Source organism: Oryctolagus cuniculus, chromosome 8, assembly GCF_964237555.1.
Source record: "Oryctolagus cuniculus chromosome 8, mOryCun1.1, whole genome shotgun sequence".
Lineage (NCBI taxonomy): Eukaryota > Metazoa > Chordata > Mammalia > Lagomorpha > Leporidae > Oryctolagus > Oryctolagus cuniculus.
Genome location: NC_091439.1, coordinates 59,930,177 through 59,954,840, shown reverse-complemented (window position 1 = coordinate 59,954,840; position 24,664 = coordinate 59,930,177). Strand labels below are relative to the sequence as shown.

General features: G+C 39.8%; 1 protein-coding gene across 2 annotated transcripts in view; it reads left to right on the top strand.

Annotated features, from left to right (window-relative positions):
• TET2 (tet methylcytosine dioxygenase 2) overlaps positions 1-24,119 on the top strand; it is a 90,657-nt gene extending 66,538 nt beyond the window's left edge. The window contains exons 7-11 of one of the 2 annotated variants that reach the window (XM_002717196.5): positions 9,697-9,847; positions 10,947-11,036; positions 15,456-15,593; positions 17,033-17,387; positions 19,512-24,119. In XM_002717196.5, the coding sequence (XP_002717242.3) occupies positions 9,697-9,847; positions 10,947-11,036; positions 15,456-15,593; positions 17,033-17,387; positions 19,512-21,007 (2,230 nt within the window). In that variant the 3' untranslated portion in view covers positions 21,008-24,119. Of the gene's footprint in view, positions 1-9,696; positions 9,848-10,946; positions 11,037-15,455; positions 15,594-17,032; positions 17,388-19,511 lie in introns of those variants that run through there. The other variant, XR_011378322.1, reaches the window with a different exon arrangement.
• The last annotated feature ends 545 nt before the right edge of the window (positions 24,120-24,664 follow it).

The following is a 24,664-nucleotide window of genomic DNA, read 5'->3' as shown; positions in this document are numbered from 1 at the left end:
TAGCCTTTTAAAACACTATTTGCAAACCCGAGCCTCTGAGTCATTCTCACTCACCTCAAAGTTGGCAACAGTTCTTTAATGCCACTTAATCATAACATGTTTGTTCAAAATTCACCACTCAGATCCTATGCAAACAGAAATGCAGAATGACAAAGAAAGCCCATACTGTGTATTGAGGATTTTGAGTGGAATGGTCCCAGTTCATCTCAATTTAGGGGCATAATGATTAAGCAGAAATACCTTTACCTTGTTAAAGTATCCCAAGTTTTGAGTACAGAGCGTATCATTCACCAGCCTCTTTTACTTAGGTTTCCTTCCCCTCTTTTCTGAAAGAGAGACAATAAATATGCATAGGAAAACATGTGTTGTGAGTGGTGCTGAAATCTAATTAGCCTTCATATCTCAGGCAGCACACAGTGTCTCCTAGGTTCCAGTTTCAGTGATGATGACAATCACCAGCCTAGTCACTTGTAAAGTGAGCCTTTAAACTCATGGGTGATATGTTCTCCCATTGATGGTCATTGCCTATTTCCACTATTATTTTATTTTATTTATTTATTTTTTTGTGACAGGTAGAGTGGACACAGAGAGAGACAGAGAGAAAGGTCTTCCTTTTGCCGTTGGTTCACCCTCCAATGGCCGCCGCAGCCGGTGCATTGCACTGATACGAAGCCAGGAGCCAGGTACTTATCCTGGTCTCCCATGCAAGTGCAGGGCCCAAGCACTTGGACCATCCTCCACTGCACTCCCGGGCCACAGCAGAGAACTGGCCTGGAAGAGGGGCAACCGGGACAGAATCCAACGCCCCGACTGGGACTAGAACCCGGTGTGCCGGCACTGCAAGGCGGAGGATTAGCCTATTGAGCCACAGCGCCAGCCTATTTCCACTATTATAATATGCAAATTGATAGCTTTTTTTCTTTTCTGATGTTGACCATTTTAGTTTACAGTTCATGAGTTTAAGTATATTTAAGAACATGTTCATCACTTCCCCAAAGAAAATATCTGTCAGTCACTTCCCCTTCTGCCCTCATGTAAATGGCAAGCACTGATCAATTTTGATCTCCATGGATTTGCCTATTCTGGCCATTTCAATTTAGTGGAGGGTCTCCCAAAAGTTCATGGAAAAATGCACAATGTAATTATTTCCACCAAAATAAACATTTACCATTTTTCTCCAGACTTCTCATGTATCCTTTTAATACCTGGCTGTCTTCTGGCTTCTTTCATGTGTAGCTCAGTGTTTTAAATGTCCATCTATATTGTCACATTAACCAGTACTTTCTTTTTATGGTTGAATAGTCTTTCTTTGTGTGTATTTTAACCATCATCTTTATTGATTTACTTTGTTTACATTTAGGTTGTTTCTTTCCCTTTTTTTTTATTATAATGCTATAAACATCTGTGTTCTTTTGGATGTATGCATAAGAACATTACTTTTTTTTTTTTAACCATTTGTTTATATATGTGAAGGGTAGAGAACAGAGAGAAGGCTGGGGAGATAAAGAGTAACACATCCTGTGATTCACTCCCTAAATGTCCTCAACAGCTAAGTCTAAGCCAAGCCCAAATCCATAGCCAAGAACTCCATCCTGGGCTCCCACATTGGTGGCAGGCACCCGAGTTACATGGTCCATCATCTGCTACATTCTCAGGTACATTAGCAGGGAGCTGGATCAAGTGAAGCTGCATCTGAATGCCGGCTTAATCTGCGCCACAAGGCTGGTGTATTGCCACACATTCTTGCCAACACTGTTTGGAGGTCCTAATGTATCACAACCTCAGGAAAACTAGTTTTTGCCCTTACTATTATTTTTTTTTGCCTTTCCCTAATGACAAAGGATGTTGGACATCATTTCATGTATGTTTTGGTCCTTCATGTACCTTTGGAGAAATGTCTACTTTAACCCTAATTGTGATATGTGTGCGTGTGTGTGTGTGTGCATACTTGAATTCTGGATACCTAAATGTTATTAAATATGGTTTGCAGATATTTTCCCCTTGTGCATAGGTGGTCTGTTCAATTTCTTGGTAATGTCTTTCAAAATACAAAATATATTATTCTTTGATTTTTATATTTTTTTCTTGCTCATTCTTGATTTTGTTTTTAAATCTAAGAAAACATTGCCAAATCCAAGAGTTCAAAGATTTCCTTTCCACTCAGGGTATTTTATTTTACATTTAGACTTTTGATCATTATTGAAGTTATTTGATTGTAGGAATGCAATTTCATTGTCTTTTTTTAAAGATTTATTTATTTGAAAGGCAGAGTTACAGAGAGGTAGAGGCAGAGAGAGAAAGAAAGGTCTTCCACCCGTTGATTCACTCCCCAAATGGCCGCTTTGGTCGGAGCTGGGCCTATCTGAAGCCAGAAGCCAGGAGCTTCTACTGGGTCTCCCATATGGGTGCGAGGGCCCAAGGAATTAGACTATGTTCTACTGCTTTCCCAGGCCATAGCAGAGAACTGGATCAGAAGTGGAGGAGCCGGGGACTCGAACCAGAGCCCATATGAAATGCCGGCACTGCAAATGGTGGCTTTACTCGCTATGCCGTAGCACTGGCCCCTTCATTGTTTTGGAAAAGTTATCTCAGGTCCATTTGTAGAAATTTTTTCTCCTGTGATCTAGATATGCTTGGTAACATACATTTTTGGCCTTCTAATTCTATTGCATATGTAACAGTATTGATTCCTGTAGCTTTAAGGCAATTTTGACTCCTGTAGAGAAGAGTTATGTTGAATCTGATCAGTTGGGGAATATAGCTATCTTAACAATATTAAGTCTTTCAATTTATGAACATAGCATGTTTCCATGTTGTTGAGGGGGTTTTAAAGATTTTGTTTTAATTTGAAGGGCAGAGTTTGAGAGGGAGAGAGGGCCGGTGCCGCGGCTCAGTAGGTTAATCCTCCGCCTTGTGGTGCCGGCACACCGGGTTCTAGTCCTGGTCGGGGCACCGGATTCTGTCCCGGTTGCCCCTCTTCCAGGTCAGCTCTCTGCTGTGGCCAGGGAGTGCAGTGGAGGATGGCCCAAGTGCTTGGGCCCTGCACCCCATGGGAGACCAGGAGAAGCACCTGGCTCCTGCCTTCGAATCAGTGCGGTGCGCTGGCCACAGCGCGCCGGCCGTGGCAGCCATTGGAGGGTGAACCAACGGCAAAGGAAGACCTTTCTCTCTGTCTCTCTCTCTTTCTTTCACTGTCCACTCTGCCTGTCAAAAAAAAAAAAAAAAAAAAAAGAGGGAGAGAGGAAGGGATGTATGGAGGGATGGAGGGAGGGAGGGAGGGAGAGAGAGAGAATGAGAATGTTATATAGAGAGAGATGTTCTACCCAATGTTTGACTTCCCAGATGGCCACAAAAGCCAGGGTTGCATCAGGCCAGGGCCAGGAACTTTATTCAAGTTTCTTGTGGTTACAGTGGACCTACCTAGCATTTGGGCCATCTTCAGCTGCTTTCCTGGGTGCATTAGCATGGAGGTGGAACAGAAGTGGTGCATCCAGGACTTGAACTGGTACCCATGTAAAATGCTGTTGTTGCAAGTAGTAGGTTAACCCATTATGCCACAATATGGCCCCATTTTGGAGATTTTAATGTGCAAATGGAGTTATCTTTTGATTGGTCAGGGCAGAGAGAAAGATAGGCAGACAGACAGATGAAGAGAGGACTTTCATCCACAGATTCATTTCCCAGTTGACTATATCAGCTTGGTCTCAGCAAGGAACCCAGAGCTCAATCCTGGTTTCAAATGTGGGTAGCAGGAACCTGTGTACTGGAGCATCACCGGATACCTTCCAGGGTGCACATTAGCAGAAAGCTAGAATTGGAAGTGGAGTGGGGGCTGGTATTGTGGGAAGTTGCTGCCCCCAATGCCAAGCTCCCATATGAATACCTGTTTATGTCCTTACTGTTCCATTTCCAATTTTGTCCCCTGCTCATGCACCTGGGAAAGCAGCAGAAGAGTCCCACCCCACCCAAAATGGAGAGCTGAATGGAGTTCCTGGCTTCTGAGTGTTGCAGTCATTTGGATGGAAGATCTCTTTCCCTCTCTCTTTGTATTTCTGCCTTTCAAATAAATAAATCTTAACAACAGCAAATAAAGAGTCAGAAGTTAAACACAGATAATCAAACCTAGATGTGAGTGTCCCAAATGGCTTCAGCCATTTGAACTCAGCCAAATGTTCAACTTGGGCAAAGGTTCATTATCACCACCACATTTGATTTTTGTATGTTGGACTTATGTATATCCTGACAACTTGAGGAATTATTTTATTTATGAGAATATTTGCTGTGTATAAAGTTATATCTTCTATAAGGAACCTGCTTTCTTTTTTTATTATTGCCTAAGTACCCCAGTCAGAGCCTTTAGGAAATGTTGGGTATAATTAGCAAAAGCAGAATGCACACCTCCTTGCCTTGTTTCTCATTTTAAAGGAGGAATTTTCAATTTTTCAAAATGATGTTATCTGTTTTAAGACTTTATCAAGTTCAGAAGTTACCTTCTGTTACTAATTTGAGTTTGTTTTTTTTTGTCATGAAATAGTGTTGGATTTTTGAATCTACATCCAGTGAAATGATCATGTTGTTTTTCTGTTAATGTGATATATTTTTGCACTTTGAACTAATGGTTTTTCTGGTAAAAATCCTTCTTGGCCATGTTTTTGAATTTAGTTTTCTTGTGATGTGTTAGGTTGTAGTATCAGGATAATAAAACCAGCTTCTAGAATAAATTTTTTTGCAAGAATTTCTAAGTGGTCGTTCTTTAAACATTTGTTAGAATTCACCAGCAATGTCATTTATTCCTGGGCTTTGAATTGTGGGGGAAATTGTTTATTTGACCAACAGAGAGACAGACAGCCTTACAAGTGGAGAAAAAAAATGCCCAACTGCACTACAGCAATATCAGAGACGAAAGCTTCTTGGTTTGATATAATTCCATTTGTGATTTTATTTTCTTTTAGTAGTCTCATCAGATCTCAAGTTAGATTTTTCTTTTGTGTATGGTTTAGAAGTAAGGGTAAAGTTTTAAGTCTGTATATTATTATCCCCAATTTTTCAAGGAAAATTTATTTAAAAAAAAAATGACCATTTCTGCAATGCATGTCTTATTGAGATTCAATCAGCTATGCATGTGTGGATTAATTTCTGATATCTGTCATATTCCATTGGTCAACAGTTTTTTTGCATTATAATAGTTGCAAAGTATGTTTTGAAATCAGTTATTGTTATGCCATTCTTCCAGCTTGAGACAGAGCGGGAGAAAGCAAGAGCACCAATTGACTCCCCAGCTTAACAATGCCCTTCTTGCTGGGACCAAAGCCAGGAGCTCAGAACTCAATCTAAGTCTTCCAGCTGGGTGGCAGGTGTCTAGTTAGTTGATCCATCACTCCTGTCTTCCAGGGACTGCATTAATGGGAACCTGGAGTCAGGAATGGGGCAGTGTACCAAACCTAGGTTTTCTGATACCCAGACATCTTAAACAGGGTCTTAACCCACCTTCTACTTCATTGTTTGTGTTCAAGACTGTTTTAAACATTGGTGGATTTTTTTGTGCTTACATAATCTTTAATATTTCATAATAAACTTTGATAGGATTACATTATCTGGTTCTGTGAAGCGTGGCATTCATATTTTGGTAGGGTGCATTCAGTTTGTAAATCACTTTGTGTAATATGGACATCTTAATCACATTAGCTTTTCCAATCCATGAAAATGAGCGGTCTTTCCACTTTGTGTGTATTGTCTTCAATTTCCTTCATCAGTTTCTAATAATTTTTATTGTGGAGGATTTTCATATCCTTGGTTAAATTTAGGTATGAGTGTTATGGCTCAATAGGTTAAGCCATGGCTTGGGAAGACCACATCCCACATAGGAGTGCTGGTTCCAGTCCTGGATACTTCTTGCTTCTGAACCTCTGCAAGGCAACAACAACATTTTTTTGTATTTGGGTTCCTGATACCCATGTGGAAAACCTCCTGGCTTTGGCTTGGTCTACCCACAGCTGATTTTGGCATTTCCGGGGGGTGAACCAGAAGAATGAAGATCGATCTCTCTTTCTTTTTCTCCATCCCTCTTTCTTTCCCTGTGCCGTTTAATAATCTAAAAGATATTATTCCAGGATATTTTTGTATTGTTATAATTAGGAGTTCCCTTATAATTTCTCAGGGAGCTAATTCTTGTATAAAAATGCTACTGGTTTTGGTGTTACATTTTTTTATTCTGGGACTTACCAAGTTTACTTATCTGTTCCAATAGTTTATTGATAGAATTTTTAATTTTCTCTCTACAGAAATATTGTTACCTAGAAACTGGGACAATTTGACTTCCTCCTTTGCTATTTGTATACTTTTATTTATTCATCTTGTCTAACAGTTTGTTCTGGATAAAACTTTATATGTTGTATTGACAGTAGCAATAATGGACACCTTATCTGGTGCCAGGTCTCATAGTACATGGTTTCAGCTTTCTTCCACTCAATGTGTTGGATGTGGGTTTGTCATATAAAGTACTTGTTATGTATGTTCCTTCTATACCTAATTTGTTCAGAAATGCTTATAACTAATGGATATTGAATTTTTTGCATGCCTTTCTGCCTCTATTATGATGCTAAAAATCATAACATTCTGTTGATGTGATATGTTACCTTTATTGATTTGCATAGATTCAACCATCATACTTGATCATAATCAGTAATCTTTGATATGCTGTTGGATTCAATTTGCTAATATTTTGTTGAAATTTTGCATCTATGAGTGTGTCCATCAGGGAGATTGGTCTGTGGTTTTCTGTTATTGTATCCTCATGTAGTAGTTTCTAAGGAATCTCCAGACTGACTTCCAGAGTGGCTTAACCAGTTTGCATTCCCACCAACAGTGGGTTAGTGTCCCTTTTTCCCTACATCCTTGCCAGCATCTATTGTTGGTAGATTTCTGAATGTGAGCCATTCTAACCAGGGTGAGATGAAACCTCCTTGTGGTTTTGATTTGCATTCCCCTGATTGCTAGTGATCTTGAACATTTTTTCATGTGTCTGTTGGCCCTTTGGATTTCCTCTTTTGAAAAATGTCTATTGAGGTCCTTGGCCCATCTCTTAAGTGGGTTGTTTGTTTTGATGTTGTGGAGTTTCTTGATTTCTTTGTAGATTCTGGTTATCAACCCTTTATCTGTTGCATAGTTTGCAAATATTTTTCCCATTCTGTTGGTTGCCTCTTCACTTTCCTGCCTGTTTGTTTTGCAGTACAGAAACTTCTCAATTTGATGCAATCCCAAATGTTAATTTTGGCTTTGACTGCCTGTGCTTCTGGAGTCTTTTCCAAGAAGTTATGTAAACATACAAGGAGACTGTGGCTATTTCCAGTGCTCTTTTCATTCCCAATAAGGAGACATGGGTCTCAGCTAAGTCTTCCAGGTGCAGAAATGTCATTTTAAGATCTTCATTTTCCTTTTTCTCCACTTTTGGAATAATTTTGTTTACCTTAGGATTAAAATTAACATTAATTTATAACAATGTAGCTGGCTGCTTAGATTTCTTGCCTGCTTTTTTGCAGCATTCCATTGCTGCCTGGTTTCCATCGTTTATCATGAGATATTAGCTGTTAAATGGTACTGAAAATACTTAATACTACTTGTGTTTTGTAGATGTTGAATTTTTTTTTGTCCTTGATTTTAAAAGTGTCTTGCCAGGTATGGTAGTTTTGGGGTCTATGGTAAATGGCAGTTTACCTATTATCTCCTAAAATGTATTTCTTCCCCTTTACTTAGAGACAGCCAATTGTTCTAGTTTCATTTTTTAGTCTAAAAAAATTTCCTGATTGTTCAATCCTCAATTCCTTTCCCCCTGTACCTTTTCCCTTTCCCTATTTTTCTTAAATCTGTTGTTCAGTTTGAATATTAATTTTCATATATAAATATATATTTTCTGACATACATTTTCCCTATTTCTTGTAGTTATTTATAATTGAGTTTTCTCCAGCTCTTTGGAGGTAGTTGAAATAGCTGAAAATTCTGCATTCCTGATATCTGATTTTCTCAGGGACAGCTTTTATTGACCACTATCTTCCTCGAAATGGACCATATTTTTTTATTTCTATTTTGTTAGTTCAAAACTGGGTATTTAGAATAATATGGTAACTTGTGCTCAGTTCCCTTCTCCATTGGTTTGCCTTGTGATTTCTGCAGGGAATGGGAGCTCTTTTTATTTTTAGTTTTACTTTTTCCATGTGTAACCATGGAAGTCCATAAGTGTTAAGCTATTGACTAGACAAGAATTCCTTAGTTGTCTGAAACTAATCTCTGTCATTTCAAAGGGGTCTGTATGAGTGTTAGAGTAGGTTTTCAACACTCAGCCAGTGTTTTACAACTCTGCCTTACCAACTGCATTCCCTGCTTGTGCATAACCTCAAGCTGAGAGCTCAGGTCTTTGTGAGCATATTGGAGCTTTGAAAGGCCTCCTATGGACACATTAATTTCCACCATTTAGTTCCGAGTTTTGCTCCACCTATTATCCTCTACTTCTACAGCAAAAATGTTTAACAGTTGCCTCTGATTATTTTCAACAAAAATCTTTAAGGAGTCAAATGAGATGAAGACAACATGGAAAATGGGATCTTCCAGGAAACTACCAAATAGATGAAATAATATCAGTTCTGAATGTAAGGCTTTTGAGAATATTGAATATCCCTGCTGGTTTTTGTCATAAAGGTGTTCTGTTTATTTTCAAGGGTACCATGGAACAGGGTGAGATAAAATCACACAGAACTCACTATTACTGAAATTCCATTGTTTTTCTTCTACAAACAATTCCATTATTGTTGTAGGCCTTTTGTTACTTTCCTGGTTTCTGAACAATATTTATCAGTATTGTCATTGCTTTTATTGATGGGAATTTTTAGAACAGTAATTGAAACATTACCTCTGCATTTGAACACTAGGATTTTTTTTTTAAAAGAACTTTTCCTTGTCAAGTGTCTGTAAACCAATGAATATTAATATAGACAAATGACTGAATAAATGCATACTAAGCCTCTTTGGTTGTCAAATTAAGAGAATTTAGCATGTATTCATTTTGAAGGGAAATCACATTTGGAATATGGGATATTAGCTTGCTTCCTTGTTATTTTACACTGAAGTTCTTATGTTTTTACATTAATAATCATTTCTTTATATATCATTACATGTATATAGTAACTTCAAAATAATACTAAATTTTATGAGACTACTTCATTATAATTTTCTTTGTAGGTTGCTTTGTTTAATGTTTTGGGATATATTACACTAGGGCTTTGAAACTATAATATTTGGTTTTAGCCAAAAAGTTAAAAGCTTTCAAAATGTCCATCTATGGTAGAATCGTCAATTTGTGGTCTAAAGTATAATTATATGCATCAGGGTGGATGGCGAAGCAAAATGTGATGTAAAAGAAGCCATGTGCATGCATATATATCAAGTATAAAAATAGGCAAATATAATCTATTCTGAGTTCTAGGGTACTAATAAATGTTTTCTTTCTTTGGGTGCTACTTAGCTGAGTATGAAATACTTGTGTATCATCAATTGAAATAGTTTTGTAATTTATGTGGTATAACAACTTCATAGAGTTAATTCGTTTAGTCACATTCATTTTGTGCATACACATACCCAGCATATGATATTGACAGCTTAAATAGTGCTATCCATAGCCATGAACTTGGTGCTTTGACTTCTCAGGAGAACCTGTGCTTGTCAGGGGCTGGATCCAGAGACCTGCGGTGCCTCCTTTTCATTTGGTTGTTCATGGAGCATGTACTACAACGGATGTAAGTTTGCCAGAAGCAAGGTCCCGAGGAAATTTAAACTGCTTGGGGATGATCCAAAAGAGGTTGGTGTACTTCCTGACTTACAATCTAGAATTCATGAGGGTAGATGACTCAAAATAATTTGACTGTGGGCACATAATTTATTGACTTAGCTCAATATAATGACCTTATTATACCAATAAAATAGATGAAATATAAGTAATATAAACTCTTCCCAGCTATGGCCTTTTCTATTGATTCTTTGTTAATTCCAGAGACTTAAAGGGCTGTAAGTCTAAATTGGAGGGCAGGCATCCATTATTGTTCTGAGCATTTCACACATGGTTATATTGTTGAGGGATCATTTCCACTTTTGAAATGCTATCTGTATAAACATACTTAGAGTAAGCATAGTTTAAAAAATTGCCGGCGCCGTGGCTCACTAGGCTAATCCTCCGCCTTGCGGCGCCAGCACACCGGGTTCTAGTCCCGGTCGGGGCACCAGATTCTGTCCCGGTTGCCCCTCTTCCAGGCCAGCACACTGCTATGGCCAGAGAGTGCAGTGGAGGATGACCCAAGTCCTTGGGCCCTGCACCCCATGGGAGACCAGGAGAAGCACCTGGCTCCTGCCATCGGATCAGTGCGGTGCGCAGGTCGCAGCGCGCCAGCCTTGGTGGCCATTGGAGGGTGAACCAACAGCAAAAGGAAGACCTTTCTCTCTGTCTCTCTCTCTTTCTTTCACTGTCCACTCTGCCTGTCAAAACAAAACAAAAAAAATGACTGGAAATAGTAAAATTAAGCCATACAGATAATTGTAAAAGTTCATCTTCCTTGGCAGCTTGTTGGACAGTAAGTGCCAGCTGTGACCTGTTTAAGTGGTTTTGTTCTTATACCCCTAACTTAGCCTTATAGTTTTGAAAGTGCCAAATCTCCACACAGAGCATAAAGCTTGTTAATATTATTAGAAAACCAAATAGCCACATGTTTAATAGTGCATATAAAAATAGATGCTATGTTGTCCAGCTTCTCACTTAGAAATGGTCTTAGATGCTTGATTTAATAAGAAAAGCCCAGTATACTGTGTATGCATATAATCACGTAAGAATAAGCTAATTGATAGTCTCTCTCATATGTCGAGAACTGATTTCAAGTTTAATACATGGAATTATTCATTTTATACAGGAAGAGAAACTGGAATCTCATTTGCAAAACCTGTCCACCCTCTTGGCACCTATATATAAGAAACTTGCACCTGATGCATATAATAATCAGGTAAGTTTTAACTATCATTATTGATGACCTACTTACTTCCAAAAGTAACTTCTAAGCAATGATTTTCCTTTATCCCATCTTTCCCTGTTCTTGTTGAAGCCATATGTTTTGACATATGAAAATTATACTATCCAATAGAGCATGTTTTGGCCTAGTGAGTAAGACTGCCACTTGTAGGCACTGATTTGATTCCTGGTTGCTCCACTTCTGATCCAGCTCCCTTCTCATGTGCCTGGGAAAGCAGTAGAAAATGGCCCAAATGGATCCCTTCTACACACATGGGAGACTTTGAGGAAGCTCCTGGCTCCTGGTTTCGAACCAGCCCAGCTCATCTCGGGGGGTGAGCCAGTGGATGGAAGTTTGCTCACTCTCTAACTCTGCCTTTCAAGCTATAGTCCTAATGATTTCTTCCCTGATCTCACAAGCAGTCTGAAAGCTGTTCAGGATACACACATCTTGTATAGATAACAGGTTTTTCCAAATTTTTTGTTTGGCCTTGGTTTCATAAACCAAGCAAAAACACTTTTTCCTAATATAATATGTTATTTTAGGCTCTGCCTAATACATGACGAGGTGACTTGGTCAGATATTTCTCATAAAGGAGGCAAAAGACCACATATTCTCCACTGATTCCACAGTGTCAACAACAAGAGCATCACGTGAATGCCTGTTACAACCAGACACTGTTGAGTCGCTGGACATTGCAGCTTCTCTGGCTTTACGTTTCTCTGTCCACACTAAAATAATTCCTTAAATAGCAGTTGTAGATTGTGTTATGTGGTACTGGATGCTGAGTAAAGATCTTTGAAGTTTATCCTATAGTTTACTATTGGGGTGTTTCAAGTTTGGGTGATGGGGAAGGGTAAAGTTTTTAAATACATATAATAGATTAAGATTAGGAAAAGCTATTGAAATCATTGGGCAGGCCATTTTAAGTTGCTAAAGAAATGGCAGGAATAATAGAAGAAATAAGTCTGGCAGTGAGCTTGATCTGCTGGTTCACTCTCCAGATGGTTATAATGGTGAGGACTGCTCTAGGACAAAGTTAGGGGGCTGGAGCTTTATCCAAGTCTCCTATGAAGGTGGCAGGGGCCCAAAACACTGGGGCCATCTTCTGCTTTTCCCAGGCCATTAGCAAGGACTGGGATTGGAAGTGGAGCAGCTAGAACACAAACTTGCATCCATGGGGTTGCTGTTGCCATAGGCCACAACTCCAGCCCCTGTTCCCATGGTTGTTTGTTTGTTTGTTTGTTTGTTTTGCTTTTTTTGTTTGTTTTATTTGAGACCTAGAGTTACGTAGAGTTACACAGAGAGAGGTCTTCCATCAGCTGGTTCACTCCCCAAAAGGCAGCAATGGCTGGAGCTGGGTCCATCCAAAGCCAGGAACTTGCTTCAGGTTTCCCAACAGGTCTCCCAAGTAGGTGCAGGGGCCCAAGGACTTGGGCCATCTTCTTCTGCTTTCCTGGGCCGTAGCAGAGAGCTGGATCAGAAGAGGAGCAGCAGGAATACAAACCAGTGCCCATATGGGATGCTGCCACTGTAGGCAGAGGGTTAGCTGACTATGCCACATTGCCAGCCCCTTTGTCTTTACTTTTTAAACTAGTGTCAGTTATCATGTATAAATAAGGTTTAGGAAAGGGTGAAGAAGGTAGATTTTGTGTTTGACATGCATCAAGTTTAATTAGATGGAGAAAAAAGCATGCTGGCTAGCATAAAAACTAGTAGAGATTATAAAGGGGAAAGAGAATTCAGGATAGGATTCTGGATCCTTCAGCATTTGGGTGTGAGCAGAGGATGAGAAGCCAGTGGCCAAGTGCTCAGCAAGGAGAAATGGGTAGGAGAGGTTAAAGATTTCATGGAAGTAGTGCATGGACAAACAGTGAAGACTCATCATTGGGGAGGAATCCTAGCAGAATATGCCATTGTAGTAGGTATGGGAATGTGTAATAAACATTGTCAATTCTTGATAATATTAAAGAACTATACACAGGACTAATCCTAAATAATTTACCTACTCTGTTTCCTCTGAATTTACACCTTTTTATAAGGTAAAGAACTTTCTTGTATTTCATATATACAGATTTAGGAGCATTTAATTTTTAGTGATATGATTACAAAATAAACTGAAAGTATAAGATTAACTCTCCACTAAGAGAATTCAACAAATAGAAAGAAAACACTGTTCTTCAACAGTAGAGGCAAGGGCTATAAATTAATCAGTTCTCAAAATGTCAATTTTGCTCATATGTTGCTTTTTTTTTTTTTTTTAAACGAGAACGAGAAAAAAAAAAATCTTCCATCTGCTGGATCATTCCCCAAATGGCCACAATGGCCAGACCTGGGCCAACATGAAGCCAGGAGCCAGGAGCCTCATGTAGGTCTCCCATGTTGAGGCAGGGGTCCAAGGACTTGGGCCATTCTCTGCTGCTTTCCCAGGTACATTAGCAGGGAGCTAGATTGGAAGTGGAGCAGCTCATATGGGATGCTGGCCCTGCAGGTGGCAGTTTAACCAATCTAAGGCACAGTGCCAGCCCGAAAGGTGTGTATTATTGATCTGGGTCAGCGGACTATGCAACCAGCAGATGAGATATTCCTGAGTTTTATATATATCTACATAGTAAATATATAAGGGCACAGAAGCATTTAAGGGCTTATCCTGCTTTATTTATATGTCATTGGTTGCTTTCCCAGCTCCTAGGGAGCTGGGTGGTGTCTGAACTCCCTATGCCCCAACACCGGCCCTTAGGAATGTCTTTGTACTTTTGTAAAAGTGTAATTGTGGGCAAAAAATAATGCAATATGTCACAGTATAGAAAGAAGAAAATTGTCTCTGTTGCTAAATTTGTTTCACCATGTTCTGTATACGTTTTTTATAGGTATTAGTCAAATGGCTTTACTTGGGGAAAGAGGCTGAAAACAAAGCTGTCATGTTCTATTTACTACTTTCATTCTTAGACTGCTTGTATATACTTTCCACACAATCATTATGTCTAGGAGTAATTTAATCTATTTTAAACACCTTGAACCTTGAGCAACCAAACTATCTTCTTTTCTCTTGTTAGTTGCAGAGAGTTAGAGCATAGGTTCAGGCTCTCTTCCACTTCTGATTTCAGCTTCCTGCTCATATGTACCTTGGGAGGCAGCAGGTAATGGCTCAAATAGTTAAGTTCCTGCCCAGCTGTGGGAGACACAGATTAAATTCTTGGCTCTGAACCAGCAGATGAGATATTCCCGAGTTTTATACATATCTACGTAGTAAATATATAAGGGAACAGAAGCATTTAAGGGCTTATCTTGCTTTATTTTGAAGACCTGGCAGTCCATAAATGTCTCTCACTTATATAGTCTATTTTCAACCAAAGAAGTCAATTATAAGAGGATAATAGTCATATTTGAATAAAATCTTGATCTTTAGCCTCACACTACATATACAAAGTTAACTCCAGGGGCCAGTGCTGTAGCATAGGTTAAGCCTCTGCCTGCAATGCCAGCATCCCATATGGGTGCCAGTTCAACACCTGGCTGCTCCATTTCCAATCCAGCTCCCTGCTAATGTGCCTGGGAAAGCAGCAGAGGATGGCCCAAGTGCTTGGTTTCCCACACCTACCTGAGAGACTGGGATGATACTCCACACGCCTGGCTTCAGCCTGTCCCAGCACTGGCTGTTATGGCCATTTTGGGGAGTGAACCAGTAGACGCAAGATCTCTGTCTCTCTTCCTCTATGAAACTCTTTCAAGTAAATGAATAATTTAAGAAAATTTGAAAATTTGAAAAACTCTAAATGGGTTCATTTATATGAAATTCTAGACAAAACTATAGATCAGTAGTTGTCTTGGAACACAGTGGGACAAATCAGTTATAACTGATTTGTTATATAAGGCACATGAGGAAATTTGCAGGTGTCTCATAGTTCTATGCTTTATTTTCCTTGTGGTAAAGGTACCTTTAATTCCTTTTTCCAAGAACTTTTTGAAGTATTCTCATATTTGCTGTTCAATGTTTGTCAATTATACCTAAGCAACACTAAAATAATTTATGTAAAGATATTTGATGTATTTCATTCCATTATGTTTCTCAATGTAAAGTGTAAAACATTTCTGGATGTTAAGTATAAACATTTCTAGGGGCTGGAATTGTGGCATAGCAGGTTAAGCTGCTGCCTGCAATTCCAGCATATCACATGAGCGCCATTTCCCTGCTCACATGCCTGGGAAAGCAGTAGAAGATGACCCAAGTGCTTGGGTTCTCGTGGCCTATGTGGGAGACTGAAATGGGTTTCCTGGTTCCTTGCTTCAGCTTGGCCCGGACCAGGTTGTTGCAGCCAAGACTTCTCTCTCTCCTGTTCCCTTTCCCTCTGTAACACTTGCAAATAAATCAATCTTTAAAAATGTACCTTAATATATTGTTTTATTTTTCAGATTGAGTATGAACATAGAGCACCAGAATGCCGTCTTGGTCTGAAGGAAGGCCGCCCATTCTCAGGGGTCACTGCATGTTTGGACTTCTGTGCTCACGCCCACAGAGACTTGCACAACATGCATAATGGCAGCACTGTGGTAAGTGGGGCTGAGGCAGCTTAGTGGCACCTCCAATTGAAGAGTAAAAAGCTGCAAGTAAGCATCCGGTTAGACTAGCATGTTTGTTGTAGGTGATGAGGGACAATAGTGTTTTCAGCATAAATGAGAATAATGAAAATTTCTAGTGCTAATCTAAACCAGTGACTATGCATTGCTGGTTATGACAGTCAAAATTCTATGTCAGATACCAGGTTAGTTACAATCAGTTAAGCCAAAGTAGCAGATGAAAAATGTGTTGTCATTGTCACAGAAAGTTCATAATGCAAAACAGCCCATGTTGCTTGCATATCACAATGGGCTAGGTCTTGTAATTGAACTTTATTGAGAGGGGGAGGAAATGAGTAAGGCCCTCCAGTGGAGCAGGGTTCCATCCAAGCTTTCATAGTGCTGCCTTGTGTGTGTACAGTGGTGGCCCAGAGCAGAAATAAAGGACAAAAAAGGTCAGGTGAAGAAATTATAAATTAACACAAATAAGTTTATTGAAGATGGCCAGTAATGCTTAAAACAAACTACAGTCATTAAAATTACATTCTAGAATAGGAAAAAAATTTTAGGGAGGCAGTAGACGATAGCCAAGGTCATTTAAAGAAGCTAGTGTGGAGTTTTTATTGAAGCAAAGATGTTAGTTTAATGATCTAGATGAGATACTGGAAGATACTAAATGTTTTAGGTTTTTCATAGGCCAAGGTCCCATCTGGTTTGCTGACCTCTCAATCACATGAACCTCTAAATCATCTCAGGCCATGCACTGAGCAACTGCTGCTTATAAGTTTGTGCTGGATTCTGGCAAGTGGAACCAAAAACTACTAGCTGAAGGTCTGTTCCTGACTCCACTGCCTGCCTGCAAGGGGGTGGCAATTGGAGAGATGAGAAAGATGATTAGAATCAAGGGGAATGGGTCTATAAGATAAAATGGAAAAATTGATTAGACAAATACATGCTAGAAAAAGATAACAGGACCTGAATTTGGAAGACTTCTTGTTAAAAGGTGACATTCATTCTAATACCATCTTGGCATAAATTATTTGTCATGATCACATTCTATTTGATGGTGAGATGAATTCACTGGAAGAAACCTTGTGCTTTCCTGGATATTTTGACCATTGATCAAATACATGAAATACTAATGTTCTAAGTCATTATGATGGTGACTTTAAAAAGAATGGCATTATCATCAAAGACAACAGAAATAGCTCTTTCTCTTCCTTTTCAGAGCAACTGCTTGTGAGTGGTGGTATTCCTTTCTGAATTATGGAGAGAAATAGTAACAGCACACAGAGAAAGAAAAGAAAGGAAGAAACAACGAAAAGTTGACTTAGCATTAAGATAGAAATAGCCCATCTGGGCTACCAGTGGAAATCTGAATACTGAGTGAGAAAAATACCTTGACCCATTTTGAAATCTTATTTCCCTACCAGGTGTGCACGCTCACTAAAGAAGACAATCGAGAAATTGGAGCAAAACCTGATGATGAGCAGCTCCACGTTCTGCCATTATACAAAATCTCTGATGTGGATGAGTTTGGGAGTGTAGAGGCTCAGGAGGAGAAGAAGCGCAATGGTGCCATCGAGGTTCTGACTTCTTTTCGGCGGAAAGTCAGGATGTTAGCAGAGCCCGTCAAGACCTGCCGGCAAAGGAAACTTGAAGCCAAGAAAGCTGCGGCTGAAAAGCTTTCCGCTCTGGAGAACAGCTCAAACAAGAATGAAAAGGAAAAGTCAGCCTCATCACGTACAAAACAGACTGAAAATGCAAGCCAGACTAAGCAGTTGGCAGGTAAGTATAACGTGAAGCAGAGTGTTAGAGGTGTTGTGTGATGGTTAAAAATGGCCATTGTTAATATGGAAGGCTGCTTCAGTCATAGTGCTAGTTCTTTAGCAGTCTTCAAGTAACGAGTGTCTGGCTTTGCTCTCAGACATGGTAATGAGATGCTGCACCAAATATAATCTATAATAAAGTTTATTTTTTAAAAATAGGTAAGTGACATGGTAAAATTACTGATATCTGCACTACCTCCCAGCCATTGACAGACTAAGTTTGGAGACAAACTCAATATACCAAGAGTGAGATGAGACGACCTTAAATTTTGGTGGTAGCAATGCTAAGATGCAGTAAAAATACTGCCAGTGAATTCTTCCAAAATAGAAAATAATCAGTACAATCATCTCTCAGTATCTGAGGGGGATTTGTTCCAAGACCCCCAGTGCTCAGGTTCTTTACATACCATTTGTATATAAACTATATCTACAGTACAGATGCCTTTTTTCCCCTACAGTTGTTTGCATGCAGTGAGTCAACTGGACATTAGTAAGAGAATACTGGATGAAGGACAAGAATCCTACTACCTATTGAAATAAGTCTGGAAGTGTGATTTATGGAAGACAGGCAGATGAGAATGGGACTCTGCATGCACCTGTTCTATATACCCATTAAGACAGATTACACCTGTAGTAATAGGTGGAACATTATTTATCAATGCTAGGTTAATATTTTTCTTCAATACTTCTTGCTTTATGTCCATCTTTAGCACTGTATAGAATTCCAAATTTTGGATACTTCTATTGACAAAAAAATGTATCTTTTAAGTTTAGCATGCCAGTTTCATTGCTTTAAATTCAAATTTCTTTGCTGTTAGATGCTGATTTTTTTTAAACATCCTAACAACTTTTTTTGACTGAGTCACACACACCAAGAGCAGTATATCCTGTTCACTACTTGATATTGCTTATAGGTTCGCTGTAAAATCTATGTTTTCCTGTATGGAAAACATCTTACATTGCATTGGTGGATTTGAAAGATTGTCCATCTGCAGCTTCACAATCCAAATGGCTGCAATAGTGGAATCCAGGAGCCAGGAACCTGAGCCATCATCTGTTGCTTCCCAGGCACATAAAGAAGGAGCTAAATTAGAAGCAGAGTAGCTGCAAGGGCCAGGGCTGTGGCACAGTGGGTTAAAGCCCTGGCCTCAAGTGCTGGCATCCCAAATGGGTGCTGGTTCTAGTCCCAGCTGTTCCTCTTCTGATCCAGCTCTCTACGATGGCCTGGGAATGCAGTAGAAGATGGCCCAAGTTCTTGTTGCCCTGTACCCACCTGGGAGACCCAGAAGAAGGTCTGGGCTTTGGATTGGTGCAGCTCCAGCCATTGCAGCCAATTGGGGAGTGAACCAGCAAATAGAAAACCTCTCTGTGTAACTCTGTTTTTCAAATAAATAAAATAAATCTTTAAAAATTAAACTTTTTTTAAAAGTGTAGTAGCTGCGACTCGAACCAGCACTCACCACAATGCACACTACTCATTTCTAGAAAGCTTGCTCTGGCATTAAGGTTGCAGATTTTTATGCTGAAATGAATATCACTTTTAACATTACTAAGTCTTCCATAATATCTGTCACTTGATTTGAATTTTATAACATTCTATTCACTCCAGGCTGTGGTGAAATAGTATTAAATATGTTACAGTCCCTTCTGTAGGAACTCAGCATTGGGAATGGGGAGGGGCCACACACTGATCATTACCTTGTGGCTGTTGCTCTGAATCAGTCTGCAGCAAGTCGCGGAGGCACTGGAAGGTGGTGTTGCAGAAACTTTGCTTGAGGAAGGCGGGGAGATGGGGTGTGAGGGTGCAGCATTTCTGACAAAGCTCTAGGCAACGTGGCGCTCTTAGTGGTATGGCTTCACATATTTATTACTTTTTTCACTGACCTGGGAGCTTTATTTCTAAAGCTTTGATCACAAAACAATTCTGCTGGACAGCCATGAGCACCCTGATGTGGATCTTGTCCTTCCTTAAATAGTAGTGAATAATCCTGGGGGTGTTTCTCATATACATGTAAGAACCCTCACCAGCCTTCATATAAGAATCAGTAAACATATCTGTTGTTCTTTCTTGCCCTATTCCCAGAACTTCTGCGACTTTCAGGACCAGTCATCCCACAGTCCCAGCCCCAACAACAAAAGCAGCCCCAGCCCCAGCCCCAGCCGCAGCCCCAGCCGCAGCCCCAGCCGCAGCAGCAGCAGCAGCCACCACCACATCATGCCTGGACTAGCAACTCTCCATCAGAGGCCACCAACTCCTACTCTTCTTCCGGGTCCACAAATGTGTACATGAGACGGCTCAATCCAGTGAGTCCTCACCCAGGATCTTCACACACTTCAGATATTTATGGAGGCGCCAACACTATGAACCTTTATTCCACCTCATCCCAAACTGCAGGTTCATATTCTAATCCCATGAACCCCTACCCTGGCCTATTGAATCAAAATAATCAATATCCATCCTTTCAATGCAACGGAAATGTATCCATGGACAACTGCTCTCCATATCTGGGCTCCTATTCTCCCCAGTCTCATCCGATGGATCTATACAGGTATCCAAGCCAAGACCCTCTCTCTAAGCTCAACCTACCACCCATCCACACGCTTTACCAGACAAGGTTTGGAAACAGCCAGAATTATACATCCAAGTACTTGGGTTATGGCAACCAAAATATGCAGGGAGATGCTTTCAGCAGTTGTACCACTAGACCAAATGCTCACCACGTTGGGACATTTCCTCCTTACTCCACTCATGAAATGGATGGCCACTTCATGGGCAGCATCTCTAGACTACCACCCAATCTGAACAACCCAAATGCAGAGTATAAAAATGGAGACCATCATCCATCTTCTCACATCATCCATAACTACGGCGTAGCTCCAGGCATTTTGGACAGCTCTCTGCATGCCCTCCATCTCCAGAACAAGGAGAATGATGCTCTTTCCCACACTGCTAATGGGCTACCTAAGATGCTTCCGGGGTTGAGTCACCATAGATCACCGTCTGTTCCCGGCAGCCTACACAAACTGAGCGATGCTAACAGTCAGGAAAAGCAGATTGCGGCGCCAGTCCAGGCCGTGGCTCCTGCTGCTGGAGAAAATGATGAGGTCTGGTCAGACAGTGAGCAGAACTTTCTGGATCCTGACATTGGGGGAGTGGCAGTGGCCCCTGCTCATGGGTCTGTTCTCATCGAGTGTGCAAAGCGTGAGCTTCATGCCACCACCCCTTTAACAGATCCCAACAGGAACCACCCCTCCAGGGTCTCACTTGTCTTTTATCAGCATAAGAGCATGAATGAGCCAAAACACGGCTTGGCTCTCTGGGAAGCCAAAATGGCCGAAAAAGCCCGTGAGAAAGAGGAAGAGTGTGAGAAGTACGGCCCGGACTACGTGCCTCAGAAAACCCACGGCAAAAAAGGCAAACGGGAGCCCACTGAGCCACAGGAACCTTCCGAGCGCACTTACCTGCGCTTCTTCAGGTCCCTTGCTGAAAGGACCATGTCCGCGACCACAGACTCCACCATAACTACATCCCCGTATGCCTTCACACGCGTCACCGGGCCTTATAACAGATACATATGATGCAGGCCCTTTGGTCGGTTACCTCATTTGAAAAGACCACAACCAACCTGTCCAAGGTGGCGTTCTCGTGATGTGGGCAGTGGGGAGAGGTCACAGTATTCCTGACAAACGTGGTGGGAAAACCTCTAGCTCCCAGCAACACAAGAGGGTTCTTACCACAGCACTTCATTTGCCCAAGTGCTCACAGATGGTGTCTAGGGAAAAGACCAAAGCATTCTATGCAAAAAGATGGTGGGGAAGAAGGTGTTCCACAATTTACATTTTTAACACTGGTTCTATTATGGGATGGGAGGAGATGTAAATGTGATTTTTCCCCCCTTACTACGCCACACATCTGTGACCACTTTTAATAACATCAAGTTTGCATAGTCATGGAACACAAGTACTGTAGTATTACAGTTGCAGGAATATTACAATACCATCTGGTGCTGAATATATGATGTACTGAAATACTGGAATTATGGCTTTTTAACATGCAGTTTTTACTGTAATCTTAATATTTTATTTATCAAAATAGTTGCAGGAAGCATAAATGAATAGCAGCAAAACACTGAATTTGTTTGGATGTGCTAAGAAATGGTGCTAAGAAAATGGTGTCTAACAGTTGAAAATTTAATGCCTTTATATCATCAAGATGCTATCAGTGTACTCCAATGCCCTTGAATAAAAGGGGATACCTTTTCATTCAAATTTTTATCATAATTACCTATTCTTACACAAGCTTAGTTTGTAAAAATGTGGACATTTTAAAGGCCTCTGGATTTTGCTCATCCAGTGAAGTCCTTGTAGGACAATAAACGTATCTATGTACATATATGCACACATGTGTATGTGCACACACATGTACAAATATAAAGTGTATAAATATTTTAAATGGTGTTTTAGACGCACTTTGTCTACCTAAGCTTTGACAACTTGAACAATGCTAAGGTACTGAGACTTTTTTTAAGAAGTTTACTTTCATTTTAGAATGCAAAGTTGATTTTTTTAATGAAACAAAGCTTTTAAAAATTTTTGCTTTTAGCCGTGCATCTGCTGATGAGCAACATGTCCATTTTTAACACAGCCACTTAAATCCACAGTGGGGCTTACTGGATTCGAGGGAATACATTAGTCCACAAAACATGTTTTCTGGTGCTCATCTCACATGCTATACTGTAAAACAGTTTTATACAAAATTGTATGACAAGTTCATTGCTCAAATATGTACAGTTTTCAGAATTTTGTATCATCTGCAGGTCATAATTAGCCGCATGCTACAGACTCAGAACTTGTTCATGTAAGCCTGTGCCATTTCATGGATCTGCGTGCTCTTCCCAGAGCCGGATGGCAGTCTGCCTTTGTGTTGATAATTATGTACATTGTGATATTGTCATTTCTTAGCTTAAGTGTCCTCTTTACCAGAAAGATTGAGCGGACTGATGCCTGCATAAGATGAATAAACAGGGTTAGTTCCATGTGAATCTGTTGGTTTAAAAGAAACAAAAAACAGGCAGCTGGTTTGCTGTGGTGGTTTTAAATCATTAATTTGTATAAAGAAGTGAAAGAGATGTATAGTAAATTAAATTGTAAACAAAACTTTTTTTAACGCAATGCTTTAGTATTTTAGTACTGTAAAAAAAATTAAATATATACATATATATTATGAGATTGAAGCAGAATTCAGATCCTGATGGTGCTACTCAGCCTGCTACAAATATATCATAATGTGAGCTAAGAATTCATAAAAGGTTTGAGTGATGTTCCTACTTGTCATATACCTCAACACTAGTTTGGCAATAGGAGAGTGAACTGAGAGTGAAAGCTTAGAGCATTGTGTACCATCGCTTCTTTCCAAGTCTTTTTTTATTTTTAATTATTAAGAAAGCATACTTTTTTCAGTACTTGATTTCTTAGCAAGTGTAACTTGAACTTCAACCTTTTTGTTCTAAAAATTCAGGGATATTTCAGCTCATGTTCTCCTTATGCCAACACGTCACCTGTGTTTATGTAAAATTGTTGTAGGTTAATAAATATATTCTTTTTCAGGGATTTCACCCTTTTATTTTGAATCCCTCCTATTTCACTTATATTTGTACTGATGGAACTAAAACTAATTTTGTAAATTTGTTGGCTCTTTTTATTGTAAAAAGCATTTTAAAAGTTTGGGGAATCTTTTGACTGTGTCAAGCAGGACAAAAACATTAATGATAACAGAATGCACTGAGTTGATAAAAGGGAAAACTGTAAGGTAGGAGCATGGCAAGTGGCTGTCGGCCAGTGTTTTAATTCTCTAAATAAAGCTTTTTTTGATCCTGTTACCAATACAGGTAAATATTCCCCCAAGGACTTCTCTAAACAGGCAAAACACTTTTGAGGTATGGTGTGCAATAGACTGTACAATTACGTTTAAGTACATTTTTGCTTAGTAGCATTTCAAATCAATTCTTAATCAAAGGAGGCCTTTTGAGTTTTTAATATTTTCCAATTACCTAATCCAAAGCAATGGGTTACTCTGTGCATTTGGCGATACTGAGTCAGCCATCCCTAATGAATATTTGGTGTCTACATCATCCCACTGTCATTTGTCAAACTGCTAGCCAGCAAGAGCGAGAAGTGTAATCTGGGGAGTTGGGAGAGGTTAGGTAGGAAAGAAGAGAGAAGATTGTAAATATCACATCTGTAATTGTATATATCCAACCTGCCTCAGTTAGAATGAATGGAAAGCAGATCTACAGTTTGCTTGTATAGGAATATCAGGTTGACTATATAGCCATACTTGAAAATGCTTCTGAGTGGTGTCAACTTTACTTGAATGAATTTTTCATCCTGATTGACGCACAGTGGTGTACAGTTCACTTCTAAAGCTAGTGGTTAACTTGTGTAGGAAACTTTGCAGTTTGACACTAAGATAATGAACTTCTGTGTGCATTTTCTATGCTTTATTTTTTTAACTTAGTTTCATTTCATTTTCATGAGCTATTTGGTTTGTTTATAAAATCCAATGATGGTTATAAATAATGTAAGTATTGTAATGTTATGAATGCAGGTTATTTGAAAGCTGTTTATTATTATATCATTCCTGATAACGCTATGTGAGTGTTTTTAATAAAATTTATATTTATTTAATGCACTCAGTGTTGTCTTGAAGTTCCTCTACTCCCATAATCACTGCTGCCTCACAGAGGAAAAAGAGACAGATAACTCCCATCTACTGGTTCACTCCCCCAAATGACTGTAATAGCAGGGCTGAAGCCAGCCAGTACTTGTGGCTAGCATGTGCTGCTTCTCAGGCACACTAATACAGGATCTGTGGCTTAACACATTGTGCCACAACACCCACTCCTAGACAGTTATTCTAAAAATTAAGCTATCTACAATAATACTGGGTATATTTCACTGGCTATGTATTCCATATATTCACTCCCTGGTTTTTCTTCTCCTTTCTTTTTAGCTTGTTCTCTTAGGGTGAGTGGGCAGTATGAAACAGGGATGAATAACACCACCAGTTTCGATGGTTTCTTGCCTTGTGTTGTCTAGGAGGTTTATAAGGGCTTGAATTCATATGCTCAGGTCTGGGGCCAACACTGCTACTAGACTCTTGCCTTTCTCCTCACACCCACTCTTCCACAAAGTTTTTCTCATCTGAATAGCAGGCAAACACTCATCAAGAGGAAT